This window comes from Jatropha curcas, chromosome 11 (assembly GCF_041381405.1).
Source record: "Jatropha curcas cultivar XTBG-Jc1 chromosome 11, XTBG_Jcur_1.0, whole genome shotgun sequence".
In the NCBI taxonomy this organism is placed as follows: Eukaryota; Viridiplantae; Streptophyta; class Magnoliopsida; order Malpighiales; family Euphorbiaceae; genus Jatropha; species Jatropha curcas.
The window spans coordinates 24337775-24354622 of record NC_143161.1 but is presented as its reverse complement, the minus strand read 5'-3'; the positions used below and the strand labels follow the sequence as shown (position 1 = coordinate 24354622).

Genomic DNA, 16848 nt, shown 5'->3' with positions numbered 1-16848 from the left:
GTTTGATCTAAATATCCAATTATGTCCAAAGATCCCTCAATTAGAATTGTCAAAAATGATTTGGCACAAGTGTTGGACTCGAAAAGCCTATGAGGAGGTAACCTCCTCTTATTTCAATATACTTTCTCATTTGCTAACTTTTTCAACTTAGTTTCTAACTTCTCTACATAGCAAGTCCTTAACTCATGGCAAATCATGTGCTTGGATCCACAAGAGAGTATCATATAAAGGAACTGATTAGGCTTGTCCATTCACACGTAGTTTAGTAATTGATCATCAAATATCCAAGGACTCATAGAAATTACCCTACCACTATCAACCTTATGAAAGAATTGGAATAACTTAATCTCACAAATACTCACACCCTTATCAAGTTACCATAGGGAAGCCATTTTCTTTTTCATTGCGTTAATGTCCAAAAGTTTTTCTGTATTGAATCGCGCTACCAGATAGAGGCTAGGTAGGCCTTCTCTATTGGTACATAAACCCCCTTAACGACCACACCTCCACCCCCCTCTTCCTCCACTGTCAAACTTAAAGCCATAAAGATGAGAATAAACAAACAAACAAACTTGCTAGAGAAAGAGCAAGACCAAAACCTCTCAAATCAGGTCAGACTTATCTTCTATTTTCTTGGCTATATGCTCATATTTAAAACATATTCATTCATAACTTCTGTCAACCCATGATGTTAGATTGTTGATAAGATGGAGTAAAGAAATAGAGACAGTTGAAATAACAAGAACAAAAAAGAAATTTAATTAAGTTGAATAAAAGAACAATAAAGACTCTGACAAGTAGAAGTCAATACCCGAACCACCATCCTTGCTTGCTAACAGAGCAAGGATCATATGTTGGTGCGCTCTTGACTCCCTCTATTTTATCAATATATTATTTATATAATATTCTTTTTGTCTTTTTTTTCCCTTAATTACCCTTCCCTTTCAATTTCTGCCTTCAATAAATCCTACACCTACCACCACATTACCTACCCACTACTACTAAATACTAATACACAGTAAATAATGTTTAATTTGTCTCTTTTACTTTGATCTTAACATACAATTTATCAAAAATTGAACTTTTGAATATATTTTTAATAAGAATTTTCAATCAGAAAATCAATTTAATAAATTTACAATTGATATTCTGATTGAAACTTCGTAAATCTAAAAGTTCAATATTTGATAATTTCTATATTGTGATCAAAGTTAAGACACAAATTTAAAACACTACTTTATTTTCCACTCCTACCCTTTACTTCTGATGAATTACCCAAAATCTCCCCACTCGTCTAGATAAGATAGAAATATCACAATAACCAAAAGACCCTTGTAGCAATTAAACAGAGAGAGAAAGAGTTGGGGAGACTTTGGGTAATTTGAAACCTATTGTTGAGAGGAAGCATTGGCATTGGAATTCTCAGAAGTGGTAAGAGCTGCAGAAATTTGGTGGAGAGTAGTACGCAAATGGTTGTTAATGGCATTAACAGTGGAGAGATTGAGCTTGGCGGAAGGGATGGTGCTGGCGAGGACTTGAAGGCCGACGGTGAGAAGACACCCTGAGGAGTTATTATTTCCTTCTTGAGAAGAATTAGTTGCGTTGGTGGATTCCACAGGAAGTATAACAAAGCCTAGAGGAAGAAGAGGAATGAAAGATGGATCTTCACCATTCATCGCTAGCTGGATTGAATCGACGTTGACTGTTGTGTATACAATAAGAGATCCAGATTGGTCTGTACAACTCTCTTGTAGCATCAGCTCTACGTGCTGGGAAGAGTTGCTTGCAACCTTATAATATGCATGCATCAAACCAAATAGAAAAGTAAAATAGAGGACAAAAATATAAAAGATAGATAATTCTTGGTACAAAATAGAACTAGACTAGAGAAAATAATTAATTTTTAAAAGGAAAATCGCATATTTAAACCTCTAAACTTTTCTAATTGCTTATTGAACCTTTTAAATTTTTACTTCGATAAATATTAGACATAAATAGACTGAAAGTAAACAACAAGAAACAGATCCAAAGAATTCAAAGTCACCAAAAAACAAAATTTAAGTCTTTAACGAGAAAAACTCGATGAATCTCAAGGGCTTAAATATGTATTTTTCTTTTTATTTTAAGACATAGGTAGACAAGAAATTAATTTAGGACAACAATCTTGGTTAAATATATACATGCACAGCTTGCATATTTAGGAAAAAAGAAGTAAGAAATGATTAGAAAATAAAATGTTGCTGGAATCGAAAAGCTTACATTGATGCGAAGAAGAGAAATGCAATTTCCTGGATGAGAGCCATTGGCAATGTGAGCAACTTCATGTAAGGCATTCCCATTAGAAAGGACATCCAGCTGGATCACATATATCATAGTATTACATTTTATTGATTACAGAAACGCAATACACATTTAAAAGAATGTTATGTTTAACAAAATGTAATCTCCATGTATTTCTACTATAATGTTGATGCTAAAAGTGTATCTTTTTAGTCTATAACCACCACTACCCGAAAGCTCATTGGATTCGACTATGTCTGGTTCGAGTACTGGAAATCTTAGTTATACTACACATGTATTTGATTAAATATTCAAAAAAAAATGTGTTTGATTACAGCTTACCAAAAGTAATCTTTAAATTTAGTAAAAAATATTAATCAATTTAATTAGAAACAACTCGAACCTGGGATCTGCGTTGTTCGTCTCTCAAGAGATCAAAGACTTGGAAATGAGGATAGGGAAGCCAAGTAGTGGATACTGCACTTAGAATGACCCCATTAGGCTGGCCAGGCTCAGTAATTTTCCTTGTGGTAATTCGAACAGTGTCATCAGAAGAATCAGATAAGGCTGTCCAGGACTGGCCAGTACAAGTGCTGACATTAACGCAGAATGTTCTAATCATTCTCTGTGCTAGTCTCATCAAATTCTTTCTTGCTTCTGGCGAAGGTATTACTGCAAATGCAACCAAAAAAATTGTTCATAATAATTCAAAATCTTTGTCTTTGCTGTTCTCTTTTAAATTTAAAGCAGTAGAATCTGCAAATGAACTTCTAAATTTAAAAGCAGTAGAAACTACTAGGACTTCCTTTCGAAAAACTCACAAGTACACATTAATAGAACTACATAGTATTTAAGATAAATTAATTTTCAGAAAAGAAGTATTTAAGATACATTTTATTGTTGATTAAAACATATGTTGCATGGAAAAGAAAACTCAGAAGCAATATGGGAAATGACATGTTAAACATATATGCGGGAACAGACAGATGAAAATACTCGTGGCTGAGAGTTTCTGTGCATCATGGAAGATTAAAACATCAAAATTCATTTATAAAAGAAAATTTTATTAAAATTCATGTAAAAATGAAATTAATTCCGTATGGTAGATTAATCCCAAATACTATTAAACTGAGGATTAATATATATATAGCATGATTTATTATTGCAAACCTCCAAGATCAGAGATATTTCTGGCCATGAGGCTAGCAACTCTCTCGCATTGTCTTTCCAATACTCCTAACCAGCGATGAGCTCCAAACGCCATCCCACTATACACTAATTCACTAAACACCTCATGCACTGGCTTTTCCTCAATTTCTGCATGTTCCACCCAAGTAACCTGTACGTACATAACAAATACTATAATCTCTGCGATATAAAAATATATAAAAAAGAATTGAATATAAAAATATATATACATACCCTTGAGTAGCCATTGGGCATATCTTGAATAACACAACCTGAAGGCTTTCTCCTGTAAAGAGGAAAGGCAGTCTGAATGTTTTCATGGAAGCTATCAATGGGAAAATCAACGACTGCCCAAGTTCCTTCTTCCACATTTTGTTGACAATAGCGAAGAAAATATGCTTCCCTAGTTGGCACTAATGGAGAAAGAACTTGCAGTTCTGCAAACATCTGACCGATAGTAGAATAAAATTAAAATCATATTTTGTAGGATAATTTATAATTAAACCGATCTCAGCATGCTTCAATTGTATGCCTACCAGGTGAAGAGAACCGCTGGCACCAGAAGCACCTGGTGTTATGATTTGAACAGTTTTTGCTCTAGCCACAATTGAAGGAAACAACTCCATCCATTTATTCTGAGAAAATTGCAAATAAAGAAGAAGACAATTGATAATAGAGAAGAAGATAACAAAGAATTTATGAAATAAATAAAGCTACATACTGCATCGAGGAAAGCATCAACCAAGTTGATGCTATTCATTATAACCACAGCACTGTCACGGGTAGCTTCAGTCCTGAACTCACTGGATTGTTGCTTGAGATTCAAAGGCCATGGAGACATTCTTGCATGTTCTTCAAGATTCAGCACTTCTTTGCCAGTCTCATTGTTTCTGATCCAGAGAGGCTCAGTCGCCTGGCACATCTTGACAAGTTCATCAATTGATGACAATGCAATCTCCATTGCAAGATTTTTTTCCTCTTCCATCAATACAAGACCAGCCTCAGCAAAGGGGGATGTTTCTGGCAACATAGACATTTGCATCATTTCACTGCAAGTACCCAAAGAGTCTGGAAACTGCCTTGAGTATATGTTCATATCCAAATCCAGTGAGGTAGGAATGAGCGGAGGAGCAGGCGCCATTGCTTGAATTGACCGGCCACTATATCGTGAGGCAATGCAACAAACGCGTTCTAGCTGCAAATGATTTAACAGTTCACGTGTTTAAATGTAAAATTTATTTATTAAATTCTATAACATTTAATAACTCTTCTTAAGCATAATCAATTTTTTAGATTTGAAACCAAAAAATTTCAAGTGTATACTAAAATATATTAATAGGTGGTATAAATAAATTTGGTCTGTATAAAATTCATTTATAAATAAATTCAATTTTATTTAATTAAATTGAGTTTCATAAAATTGAGTTTCTACGTCAATAATGAAATAAATATTTTCATCTTATAACGAACAAAAGAAATTTAAATTTAAATTTTGAAACCCATTTACACAAAACATAACCTAAATGCATAAAATTTCAAGTTTTTTCTTTTTTTTCTTTCAACTAGCATTTAATAGTAGCAAAGGTATAAATTTTATGTGTGATAACATATTTGAGACGAATTACATAAATAAAAACATAAATTTTATGTGTGATTACATATTTGAGACGAATTACATAAATAAAAACATAAGAACATAATAGAGTTGTATGGTTATAATTTTATATATATATATATATATATATATATATATATATATATATATATATATATTGAATAATCGAATTAGAATAACAATTGAAATATACCTCATCTCTAAGCCTTGCATTTTCAAGTCTAAGTTCCTCAAAGGAAATCCCACCAAGCATAGCAGGCCCTCCGCAATTAGGGCAGATTATATTGCGTAATTCTGCATGTAGCCTGTAATTATCATTCTTCAAGGTCTCGTTCTCTGCTCTCAGTACAATATTATCTGCTCGATCTTGCTGTGCCTAAATTACATGGTAGTGAAATTTAAGGAAATAAAAAACACTAATTTCGTTGTGTATAACCCTAAAAATTACTAACAGACATAGCATTAACTCTTACTGTGCACCCTCTAGGAAGCACATGTGCAGGTAAGGGTTTAAATTACACGCCCCACAAGGGTTATTAATGGATACAGACTGTATTAGATATGTAGGACTACGAGCAAAAGAGCCAGCAAGCCAAAGCTATAAATGCGATTCTTTTGCTACGATGCTCATGATGATGGGTTTAGTGAAAACGTTACTAATGGACGCGTTTTCTTGGGAATCTCGTTCACTGTATGTAAAACCCAACGCCCACTTAGCATGAAGTAAAGAGGAGAGAGAGAGAGCAGTAGTCACCTTCATTTGGGTACGGCGATTTTGGAACCAAAATTTAACTTGGCGTGGCTTTAAACCAAGTTCTTGGCTAAGTTTCATTCTTTGTTTGTCATCTGGGTGTGGGCATTCCTTAAACAAGCTGCGAAACAAGCTTATGGTTTTATATCATATGACAAAAATATACTGTTGTATGATTAAATTAAAAAGTCTAAAAAGAGACATCTTTATGAGGGGGAAAAAAAGAAAATCTTTATAATTAAATTAAATTAACATTAAGGGTAGCATAATAAATAAAAGAAAATCTCATCTTTATGAGGGGTAAAAAAAGAAGAATTACTTGTTTGTATTTTTGCAAATAGGTGTTCCATTGGCAAACACAGAATCCAAGTTAGGATTGCATGGCATTGGAAATTTTGAGAGAGAGAGTAGTTCTTGAGAATTGGGAATGATTTAAAAAAAAAAAAAAAAAAAGAATAAATATGGAAAGGAAAATGGAGAAGATAAAGGAAAGACATACGCTTCCATTTCTTGGATCTGGCGAGCAGTGTGCCTGTGGTAACGCTTCTTCTTGGGAGGTTGAAGTTCACTGCTTTCTTGCTCATTCCCTGATTTGTCTTCAACTTGTTCACTTCCAGACCCACTTTCCATCTCCTCCTTCCCGGCCATGATTAACCCGCTTTCTTCTTTCTAAATTTTTGAAACCAAATACATCCTATCATTTTTTTTTTTCTCCATAAACACAAGGAAAATCTTTACAAAGAAAAAAAAAAAAAACAGAAGAAGAAATAGAGTAGATTACACTTACAGGGATGATGGGAGGGAAAGCATGTTGGAAGGACATGTCTGACATGAAGTTAAAGTTAGGGTTTCCCATGGCTGAGGAAAAAAGGGTTTCTGATGAGACCACATTCCCTCCCAATTTGGACAGTACTTGGCAATCTCCATACATTTTTTTTCCTTATCTGATAATAACATATATTTATATAACCTAATTAGTAAGAAAGAAGAATATGTATTAAGCAATTAACATTAAAAAAAAAAAGGCTAATATGAAATAGACTCGATGAAATCTAAACATGCAGCTCAAGAATACTGATCACGAGAGAAGAAAAATAGAACCAAATCTTGAAGACGAACAATAAAATTTCCTTTGGATGGTAAAAATTGCAGAAGATATATTTTTCCCATATCAAAATCACCAAAAGTTACAAACTGAAAAATCTAACTCTTGGAAAGTTTCAAGAAACACTGAAAAGGAAAAAATAATTGTAAAAAACTAAATGAAATTAAAGAAAACTAGAAGGAGAAAGAGTAAATAGCACCAACAATTATATGTGTGTTTGTTCTTTGGAATTTCAGAATTGAATTGTTGGAAAATGGAAATTAAGAAGAAAATCTTTCTCCTTCTTTATTCCTAAAACGCCTACACTCTCTCTCTCTCTCTCGTTCTCTCAGTCTCAGTCTATTTACTTAAGTTTCCATTTCCATTTCCTCTCTCTCTCTCTCTCTCGTTCCAAAAACGCCTACACTCTCTCTCTCTCTCTCTCGTTCTCTCAGTCTCAGTCTATTTACTCTCTCTCTCTCTCTCTGGAATCTCCATTTCTAACTTTGTCATAAATTGGTAATTTATTAGTTTCACCGTACAAGGTTAAAATGGGAATTTTTGTCTTAGTGTTTGACAGAAACCGATCAAATGCCAATTACTCCGTTTACTGTTTTTGTTGAGGGATAGGACGTGGCTATTCACTATTCCTTAATGGCTTTTCATACGTTTCCCAAAGCTTAAAATGGAAAGTCAAACCTTTCCTCTTTTACGAAATAAAATTACATTAAATCAATCCTGTGATTGGTGTGTGTCTTTTACCTTCAGTTTTTTTTCTTTTTTTTTTTTTTTTTTCTTGTAGAATTTTGAACCATTTACGCTTGGAGTAATTACCATATAGTCTCTATATTTTTATCAGATAAACTATTAAGGATTTTATTTTGAAAATTACTATTTAGTACTTGCATTATAATTATATTATATTATAAGATCCAATCATTAATTTTGCAATTAAAAAATTATAAAATATCAAGAGCATCCTTAATGATAATTAATTATATAGGGATTACATACTGTAAAATTATAAAATTTAAGATCCTTATCAGTATAAAACAAATCATAGAAGTACATGGTAATTATCTTCAAGGACATTTTTGAAATTTCACATTCACTTGATGGAAAAATTAACAATTGAATTTTATAGTGTAAGGGAATTATAATGTATGGACTAAATTTTGAAAATTAAGATCCTTATTAGTTTATCTGAGTAAAATCAAAGGGCTACACGTTGTAATTACTCCTTAATCTTATACTTTAGATTAATAAGTTTATAAGGTGCACTTGTTACTTCCTAGTATTTCAATTCGGTCAAATCTCTCAAAAAATTAAAAAATTAGTACATTTTAACATCTTTAATTTAGAATTTCACATTTTCTATAGTCCATGATATCATTTTAGAAAATGAGAACAATAATAATTTTATACTCTCAATAGTTGGAAGCAAGAATTGAAATCAGTCCCACAAATTAATCTTTTTCAGCTTGATTTGAAAATAAAACTGTTAAACTAATTCCAATTTAATATTTTATAGGAGAGTTTCAGTTTAATATAAGAAAATTAAAATTAAATATGTATTCAGTCAGTATTGATTCTTTTCAATTTAATTTAAACCGAATAGTGATCAATTCTAATTTAAAAATTCATACTTGCTAATAAGTATTTCAATCATGGAGTTAAATCTTATATAGGTATATAGATATTTTTTAAAAAATTTATGATGTTTATATTATTGATGGTTAATAATCAATAAGAATAAGATTAATATTGTGTAATATATTTATAATATAACTTTTTAGAAAAGAATGAGAATAAGAATAATAATTTTATATTCTCAAAAGTAATTCAGGTGATTGTCTTGCGAAAGAGTCAAAAGAGAGAGTGTTGATTGTAAAGAATATAAAAAAAAAAATGAAAAATGTGAAAAACTAGAAAGGGCAAAGAGTCTCTGAAAGGATCACAACCGTCCATTTTGTGCGTGCCACAATAGAGATCTAGAAATTTGTCCTGTCCCCAAGCTAGGCAACTTGTAACGCTAGTAATTTAACTACTGAAAATGGGCGCTGTGGGGCTTGGCAGATTTTAATGGGGTTTTGACAACACTGGTGTACAGTAAAATAAGCCATTTTCTTTCAATTATTGGACCATTACCCCTCTCTCTCTCTCTCTCTCTCTCTCTCTATATATATATATATATATTAGAAAAATAGTAAATAAGATATAAAAATTTACAATCAAAGAATCACATTTTTCCATTCAGTTCAAAGAGTGATAATTTTTATAAATAGAATTATGATAATATTTTTTTTTATTCATTGAGAGGCCAAGGAGAAATAACAACATGGACTACAAATTATTATTCATCATAGCAATCAAATTACTATTTAAATCTTATGTCTTTAAATGACCATATAATCGAATAAATTATAAGTTTTTTGTCAATTAATTCAACCGAAATCTTTATCGACAATTTCAAAAGATATATATATATATAGTTCCAATAGAATTATAGTGCCATGTAGGATTGTATCTTGTAATTTCCTATTAATTCTAATCGATTTACATAAATAATTACAACAATCAATCTATTATAAAAATATCATTTGAACTTATTATTAATAAATATTTGATTAAATAAATGACAAAATATTCTCATTTCAATTCAAGCCATTTGAAATTAATTTAAATAAACATTTTGAATAATAAAAATCTTCATAAATGTGATAAATATTTTTTTATTATTTATAGTGTATAAAAATATTTTAAATATAATTTTTTTTGAGGAATAAAAGATAAAACTTTTATAAATGAAAATCAGCTAACACAAGGTTCGAAAGGAAAGAAGGGACTTCCTCCATCCAGATTAGCTTTTTGACATCAAGGAAAATAACTTTTTGTGCAAGGGCATGAGCCACTTGATTGCCTGCTCTATAAACATGAGAACATTCAAAAACATGACAGGATTGAATTAAGACTTTCAGCTGCAAAATTCTAGTTCCTAATTCCATTAAAGGAACTCTTTCTCTCTTCAAAGTTTGGAAGATGTTTTTCACAATGTGAGTTTTATAATGCGTTTTATCTCTATTTCAAATTTAATTTTTAAATCACGATTCACTAAGTAGTTCAAATGTAATACACTACAAAGAAAAAAAGCTCTCTTTAACGACCGATGTAAATCTGTTGTATTTATCGATAGATCACCATAGACTGCAATGACAAATAATCATTGGAAAAAATAAATGAGGCGGTAATTTAACAATTTATAAGATGCCAATAGTGATGAAACAACTTCAGTGACTTATTAGTAGTTGGTCGCAAAATCTGACACAAAATTATGGCGGGAAAAGTATCGACTCCTTAGTGATAGACTTAGCGACCGTTTGCCAGTTGATTGCTAAATTTTTTGCGCTAAATCCTAACAGGTTTTTTATTTATAATTGTGACTCAATCAATAGCTGAGTTTGTACTTTAGCGATAAATTTTATTTGGTTTGTCAAAATATTTGAGTTAAGTTTAATAGTCCAAAAGATTTAATTTAAAGCCCATTTTTTAAAATGATTATTAAAAGAATTAATGGACTAGTAAATGTGTTTGATTTAAGTGTGGTTAAATACTAATATGAGTTAGGATTCTATATCCTATTAGGGCTCCATCATAAGTTTTTTAAAAAAAGTAATAATTTGGCCTAATGCATACATTTGCCCCAAGTTTACGCGATTTGCCTTATAGCACCTTCAAGTTTTCGAGAAACTTATCATGGCCCTAAACTTTCACATTTCAGTAATAAATATGTCTCTTCAAAATGAAAGAACTTTGTAAGAGTTCAATCATGACCCTGCACTTTTCCATTTTATTTTGGTGAGGGGCATAATTATTGTCACGTCCGACTCCAACCACTAGAGGAATTGTCCGCTTTAGAACAAGCCAATTTCATCCCATACTAGATTCCTTACTGGATTGGCAAGACTCGCATGGTTTTACCCCGCAGGTGAAATGGGGAACTTCCCAAGAGATTACCCATCCTAGGATTTTCGTTAAGGAGCACGCTTAACCCCGGAGTTCTTCTAACTCTCCAAGTCATTCCACCAAAAGGCAACTTTGATGATTAGTTTCCCCCTTTTCGATATATGATCTGATTCATTCCTGTGTCCCATATTCCACTACCCATAGCTAGTCTATCATCTTAGAAGCTAGCCAAGAGCTTTGCTCTACCCTCCCTCTTAGGATCGCTTTCCGAGTCGGGATGTCACAGGCCCACCAACTTCCGCGTGGTTTGTCCTCAAACCATACTTCTACTAGTGGGGGTCTAGCTCTAATACCAATTGTCATGCTCAACTCTAACCTCCAGAGGAATTGTCTATTTTACACCAAGCCAATTTCATTCCATACTGGATTAGCAAGACCCGTACGATTTTGTCCCGCTGGTGAAATAGGAAACTTCCCAAAAAGTCACACATCCTAAGATTTTCATTAAGGAGCACACTTAACACTAGAGTTCTTCCAACGCTCCAAGCCATTCCACCAAAAGGCACATCTGATGATTAGTTTTCCCCTTTTTGATATACGATCCGATTCATTTCTGTGTCCCGCATTTCACTACCCATAGCTAGTCAGTCATCCTAGAAACTAGCCAGAAGCTTTGTTATACCAGCACTCTTAAGATTGCTTTGCCGGGTCAGGATGTCGCAATTATTACTAAAATATAAAAGTGTAAGGCAATGATAGGTCCCCGCAAATTTGAGATACCATAAAGCAAATCGCGTAAACTTTAGGAGCAAAATTATGCATTTAGCCGTAATAATTTAGAAAAAAAAAAAAAGCAAAACAATGAAGTAAAATAGTTCATTTTGATTTTTCAATGAAAAGTTCCAGCTAAATGCACTTAATTATATATAAATTATTAATCCAAACACTTCATCGTAAATTTTTTCCATTCATATATCAAATTTGAGAAAAATTAAAAGTTTAAATACGACAAATATAAACACGACAAATATAATTAACCCATTTTAGTGGATAACAAAGTAATTTTTAGTGTACATGTTAGAAAACTAATTACTCTTAGTACATGTGTCTCATACACCAAATCAATAAATAACCATTTATCTATACTATATACAAACTAACAGCATGCATAGTAAATATCTTTATCTATAATCTTAGATATATTGTGATAATATTTTAAAATATATAATTTAATTAAAAAATTATAATTTAAATTATTTTTGATTTCATATTTGTTTATTTTGTTGAAACTTGTTTAAATTCAAGAACATCTATTTCAAATTCAAAACATTAGACTAATTATATAAAAATTAATGTCCATAATAAAATTGAAAGAAAATTAAATATATATTAAAAATCATTCATTTAATTTATTTTTGAATTAATAAATTTTCTTAAATGATATTAAAAATAATAAAATAAAATGGACAATAGAAATTTAATTATAGATGTATACATATCATTCTTAATGATATTATCAAACTTTTCCTAATTTGAAGAGTAATAGAAATTAGAAGAAAAAAAATATATCAATGTAAAAAAGAAATAGTATAAACATTATTAAAATTACAAAAATAAATTGATCTTATCAAACCTCAAAGAGCTCTCTCTATTTAATATTTATAGTTAGTAATAAGCAATTAATGACGATTCAATATATTATCATTAAACCTAATAAAGACAACTATATATTGCAATTTCAAGATAAATAAATATTGAAACGTTTGGATATTCATTGTTAATAAAACTATTAATAAATATTTTCAGGTGTTAACCTTCTCTATCATTCATTTAAATATAAAATTTTCATTCATGATAATAAATTATAATTATGATTGATTATAATGATATTCAGTATCAATATTATAATAATATTATTTTAAAAGTTATAATACATATTAATATGATAATCAACATCAAAATTATGATTATTTTTAATTAAAAAATAGATTATAATATTATAATAATTTTAATTATTTAAAACATATTAATATGATAATTGAATGACAATTAATACCAATATTATGTAATTTTAATTGAGAAAGATAGGTTACAATATTATAATAATTATAATTATTTAATAATATGTATTAATTTTGATAATTGAATGATAGCTAATATCAATATTTATATAACACTATAACTAATAATTAAATTCTATTTAGCACTATTAAAATTTAAGAGTTTTATGTGTCATTATTAAAATTTAAGAATCTTATGTGATAAGAGCAGAAGAACATTCATTTAAAAAATGCCACATATCAATTTCTTGCGAAAAAAATATTTGTTTTATATATATTGATGTGGAAAAATAATGAGATTTTTGATAATATCCTTGATAAAATTTAAAATAATCTAAAATAACCTTAGTCATGATCAATTAGAAAATTATATTTTATTAGTTGATTAGATATAATTTATTAAAATTTTTTAAGTAAATACATGTAGATAATTAAGAATTTCAAAATTTTAAGTTTTATCTTTTTTAAATATATTTTTTAATAAATGTATATGATAGTGAGACATTTGAAAATTTTTATATTTTATTTTTAAATTTTTTTTAAATATTTGATTCTGTTAAAATTTAAAATATTTTATTTAGGAGAAATATTAAAAAAAGTATTTTTTTATAATATTCTTTTTTCTTCTTTTATCTTTCTCCTAAATAAAATATTTTAAATTTTTTTATAATATTCTTTTTTATTTATGTTTGTATGATTTGATTGAATGTATATTTTTAAAAATAAAATTTCAAATAGAATATAAATAATTAAGCCTTTCAAAAATTTTAAATGTTTACTTTTTAAAATTTATTTTTAAACAAAATGAAAATATGTATGTTTGTGTTGACAAACAATTGAAAATTTTAATTTTAAAAATATATATAATATTTTATTGTTATATCTATATAGCTATATATATATATATATATATATGGAAATGTATATATAATCTCATATGAAATTTTATTTTAACATTATGAAAATATAAATAATATAAGACAAAATTATAAATCAATATTTAATATTAAAAAAATAAGAATGTGTATAAATAACAAGTAAGTAATAACATAAAAAAATTTGAACAAATACGAATAAAGAGTATAGTCAACATGCAAGACACGTCATAAAAAGACTAGTTATTTTAAAAAGGAAACACTTACTGTAGATCCTTATAGGCAAATAGCTAAGATGCAGTGAATTGGTATTTCAAAAGTTTAATTCTTTTCAAAGATTTTTCAAATCATAGCAGAAGCAATGTAATATACCAACTAAATTTAGATAATAAACATAGATAAATCAATTAAATACTTAACAGATTTATCATTGAAAATAAAACATGAAACTAAACCTGTCACTGAATCTGGCTCACTGAAACTAGTAACACTAATTTTGTAAGTCAGTTTATGATCAAAGCTATCTTAGAAATCAAATAACCATAATGTAGCAAGTAGAGCAAATTAAATCATCAAGCTGTCACGATCCAAAACCATGGGCTAGATTGAGACTAGGGCCTAGGTAAGCATAAGGCCCCCGAGACCCGTAGTAAGCCTGAATCACTAAGTTCAACCACATCAATAAGTATTTCAAAAATAGTTAGCCCGTATCACCATACATAACAAGTCTCACAATTATTTTATACTCTGGCCCAAGTCCAACATCTTAAACATTTTATAGCTCGAGCCCAAATATGATATATAACATCTATAATATGCGCTAACTGGTTCATGCATATACCTAAATGAATAATTAAAACATCCACATAAGTTTATCGGTTGTAATCTTACAATTGCAGAGTTCTCTAACAGATAGATGTAAATAAGTTCTTGTATATATCGCTAAACAACTACTGATACTAAAGATTACTTTTCTAGCTCTGCAGTGGAGGAAACAGATCTTTGGCATGACAATGAAGAATCTATTTCCTGGAAAAGTTAGATAAAAGAAGAGTGAGTTTATAATGCATAATAATTAATGCATAACATAGACATTCACATGAAATGCTTCTTAAAATACTAAAATGAACATACAACCAGTCAAGCATATGAAACAACATCAGCATCCACAAGTAATTACACCTTCAAAAAATCAAACAAGTGGAAATTGGTTAGTGGCATCAGCAAAATCCTAGACGAGTCGTCTTCACACATGGGCCGCCCTCTCAAACGTGTGCACCAGGGAGTCGATCCTTCATACATAGTTGACCGGTCTAATCCTTCCTTGACCAACCTCTCATTTTTTTCCATGCTCTTTTTTTTTTTTCCCATTACCAACAGGAGGAGGCCACCATGTGGTTTTTCATATAATTCATATCATCAGATGCATAAGTGGGCGCCGATCTCTCCATACATGGCCAACAGTATTGAAGACCACCATCACAAACTCATGGTGACCCACTTCATCCCAATTCCATGCAAACAAAGCAAATCAATGTCATAACATAAATAATCAAACAATGCAATTAAATGCTAGCATATTAAATGCTTAAACATTATCATGCAAGAGCACAAATAGACATTCATATACAAATACAAATAAATATAAGAGTATTAAATACTAATATAACATAATAATTGATACTTGATAAATAAATAAATAAATAAAGACAAAGCTTTGTATAATGATGATTTTATGTATGAAGCAAATGGTATATACTAATTATTATTACTTATAATGCTGGATGAGAAAAGACTCTAATTTTGGATTCTAACATGTTGAAGCAGTGAACAAACTAAAGCGATCCAAACAAAATGGAATCCGAAGGAGAGGAAAGAATTGAATAAAGGCTTGTCCTAAATAAGAATAAAGGCTTGTCCTAAATAATCCAATAACCTATTTAACAAGTAAAACTAATCTAGATTCTCTCAAAATTTCGGTTGAATCGCCTCTAAAAATAGGACTATCCACCAATTTAAATATCAATAATTTTATTAAATATCCATTCAACCCACACAGCCCATCCGTCGGGCAATCAATCAAGTCAAGTTCCCAACCTCCTTTAATTGCCATATCACCATACGACCATAATTCACAAAGTAAAGCAACCCCTCAATTTACAACTTAAAGTAATTTTCTAACTTGTTACAACGACCATAATTCACAAAGTGACCGATTTGCAACCGATTATTTGCGACCAACAGTTTGAGTCGCAAATCGGTAGCAATTTTATTGAGAAGTAAAACGGCGTCGCAGAGTTAAAAATTGCGATCGATATTAATGAAATTTACGATCGACCAGTCGATCGCAAATATTAGGGCTGCTTTAAACGCCAAACGCCCTCTTTCTTCTTTCTTCTTCTTTCTTTCTTCTCCTTCTCCTCTCCTCTCCTCCATTCGCAACGCTGCTCCAGCCCTTCCTGACTCCGCTCCAACCCGCCTGACGTCGCCATCTCTGCTCCATTGCAACTCCGGTCAATCCATTGTTATTTGGACACAAGTTGAGGTAAGTTTTGCGATTTTTTTTTTTTGCGATTTTATGTGTTTTTATTATAATAATTTTTGGTAAGTTTTGTGTATTTGTGTCACGACCCGTTTCCGTGGGCCGGACCGGCACTAGGGCTCAGGTAAGCTTAAGGCCCCAAGGCCCGTAGTAAGCCTGAAACGCTAAAATCTATTATCTCGGTATAAAATTTCCACATTCAACCCATATGATTACGAAAGATAAACCTCGATATTTTATTAAATCTCGGCCCAAATTTATCGGCTACAACATTCCACAGTTCGGGCCTAATTAACAATGCATTACATTTATTAAATGGGTTTACATAATTATCTCATCTAAATATTAAACGATTAAAAGTATACAAATCCTACAACTGCGAAGTCACTAACTGTTAGTGTACATCGCAAAATAATTATAGAACTAGGAAAAAATCTTTATTGCCCTGCGCCGAAGAAACATAGCCTAAATCGGATTAAAGGAAAAACCT

At 30.5% G+C, this 16848-nt stretch overlaps 1 protein-coding gene across 1 annotated transcript; it reads right to left on the bottom strand.

Moving 5' to 3' along the window:
* Positions 1-736: 736 nt before the first annotated feature.
* On the bottom strand, positions 737-7399 carry HB-7 (homeobox-7). Its single transcript, XM_012225674.4, has 12 exons — positions 7143-7399; positions 6622-6778; positions 6334-6503; positions 5838-5955; positions 5277-5459; positions 4190-4663; positions 4005-4103; positions 3703-3915; positions 3451-3619; positions 2684-2952; positions 2260-2355; positions 737-1790 (listed from the first exon to the last, which is right to left on the bottom strand). Exons 2-12 carry the CDS (start codon positions 6763-6765, stop codon positions 1389-1391), a joined length of 2337 nt encoding a protein of 778 aa, XP_012081064.1. The 5' UTR covers positions 6766-6778; positions 7143-7399; the 3' UTR covers positions 737-1388.
* Between the last annotated feature and the right edge of the window lie 9449 nt (positions 7400-16848).

Coding starts and splice junctions, on each gene's coding strand:
- HB-7 (XM_012225674.4), bottom strand. CDS start 6,765: ATGTATGGAGATTGCCAAGTACTGTCCAAATTGGGAGGGAATGTGGTC. Junction 4,104..4,189: donor TTGATGCTTTCCTCGATGCA/GTATGTAGCTTT, acceptor CAATTTTCTCAG/AATAAATGGATGGAGTTGTT. Junction 1,791..2,259: donor TTTCTCTTCTTCGCATCAAT/GTAAGCTTTTCG, acceptor GCATATTATAAG/GTTGCAAGCAACTCTTCCCA.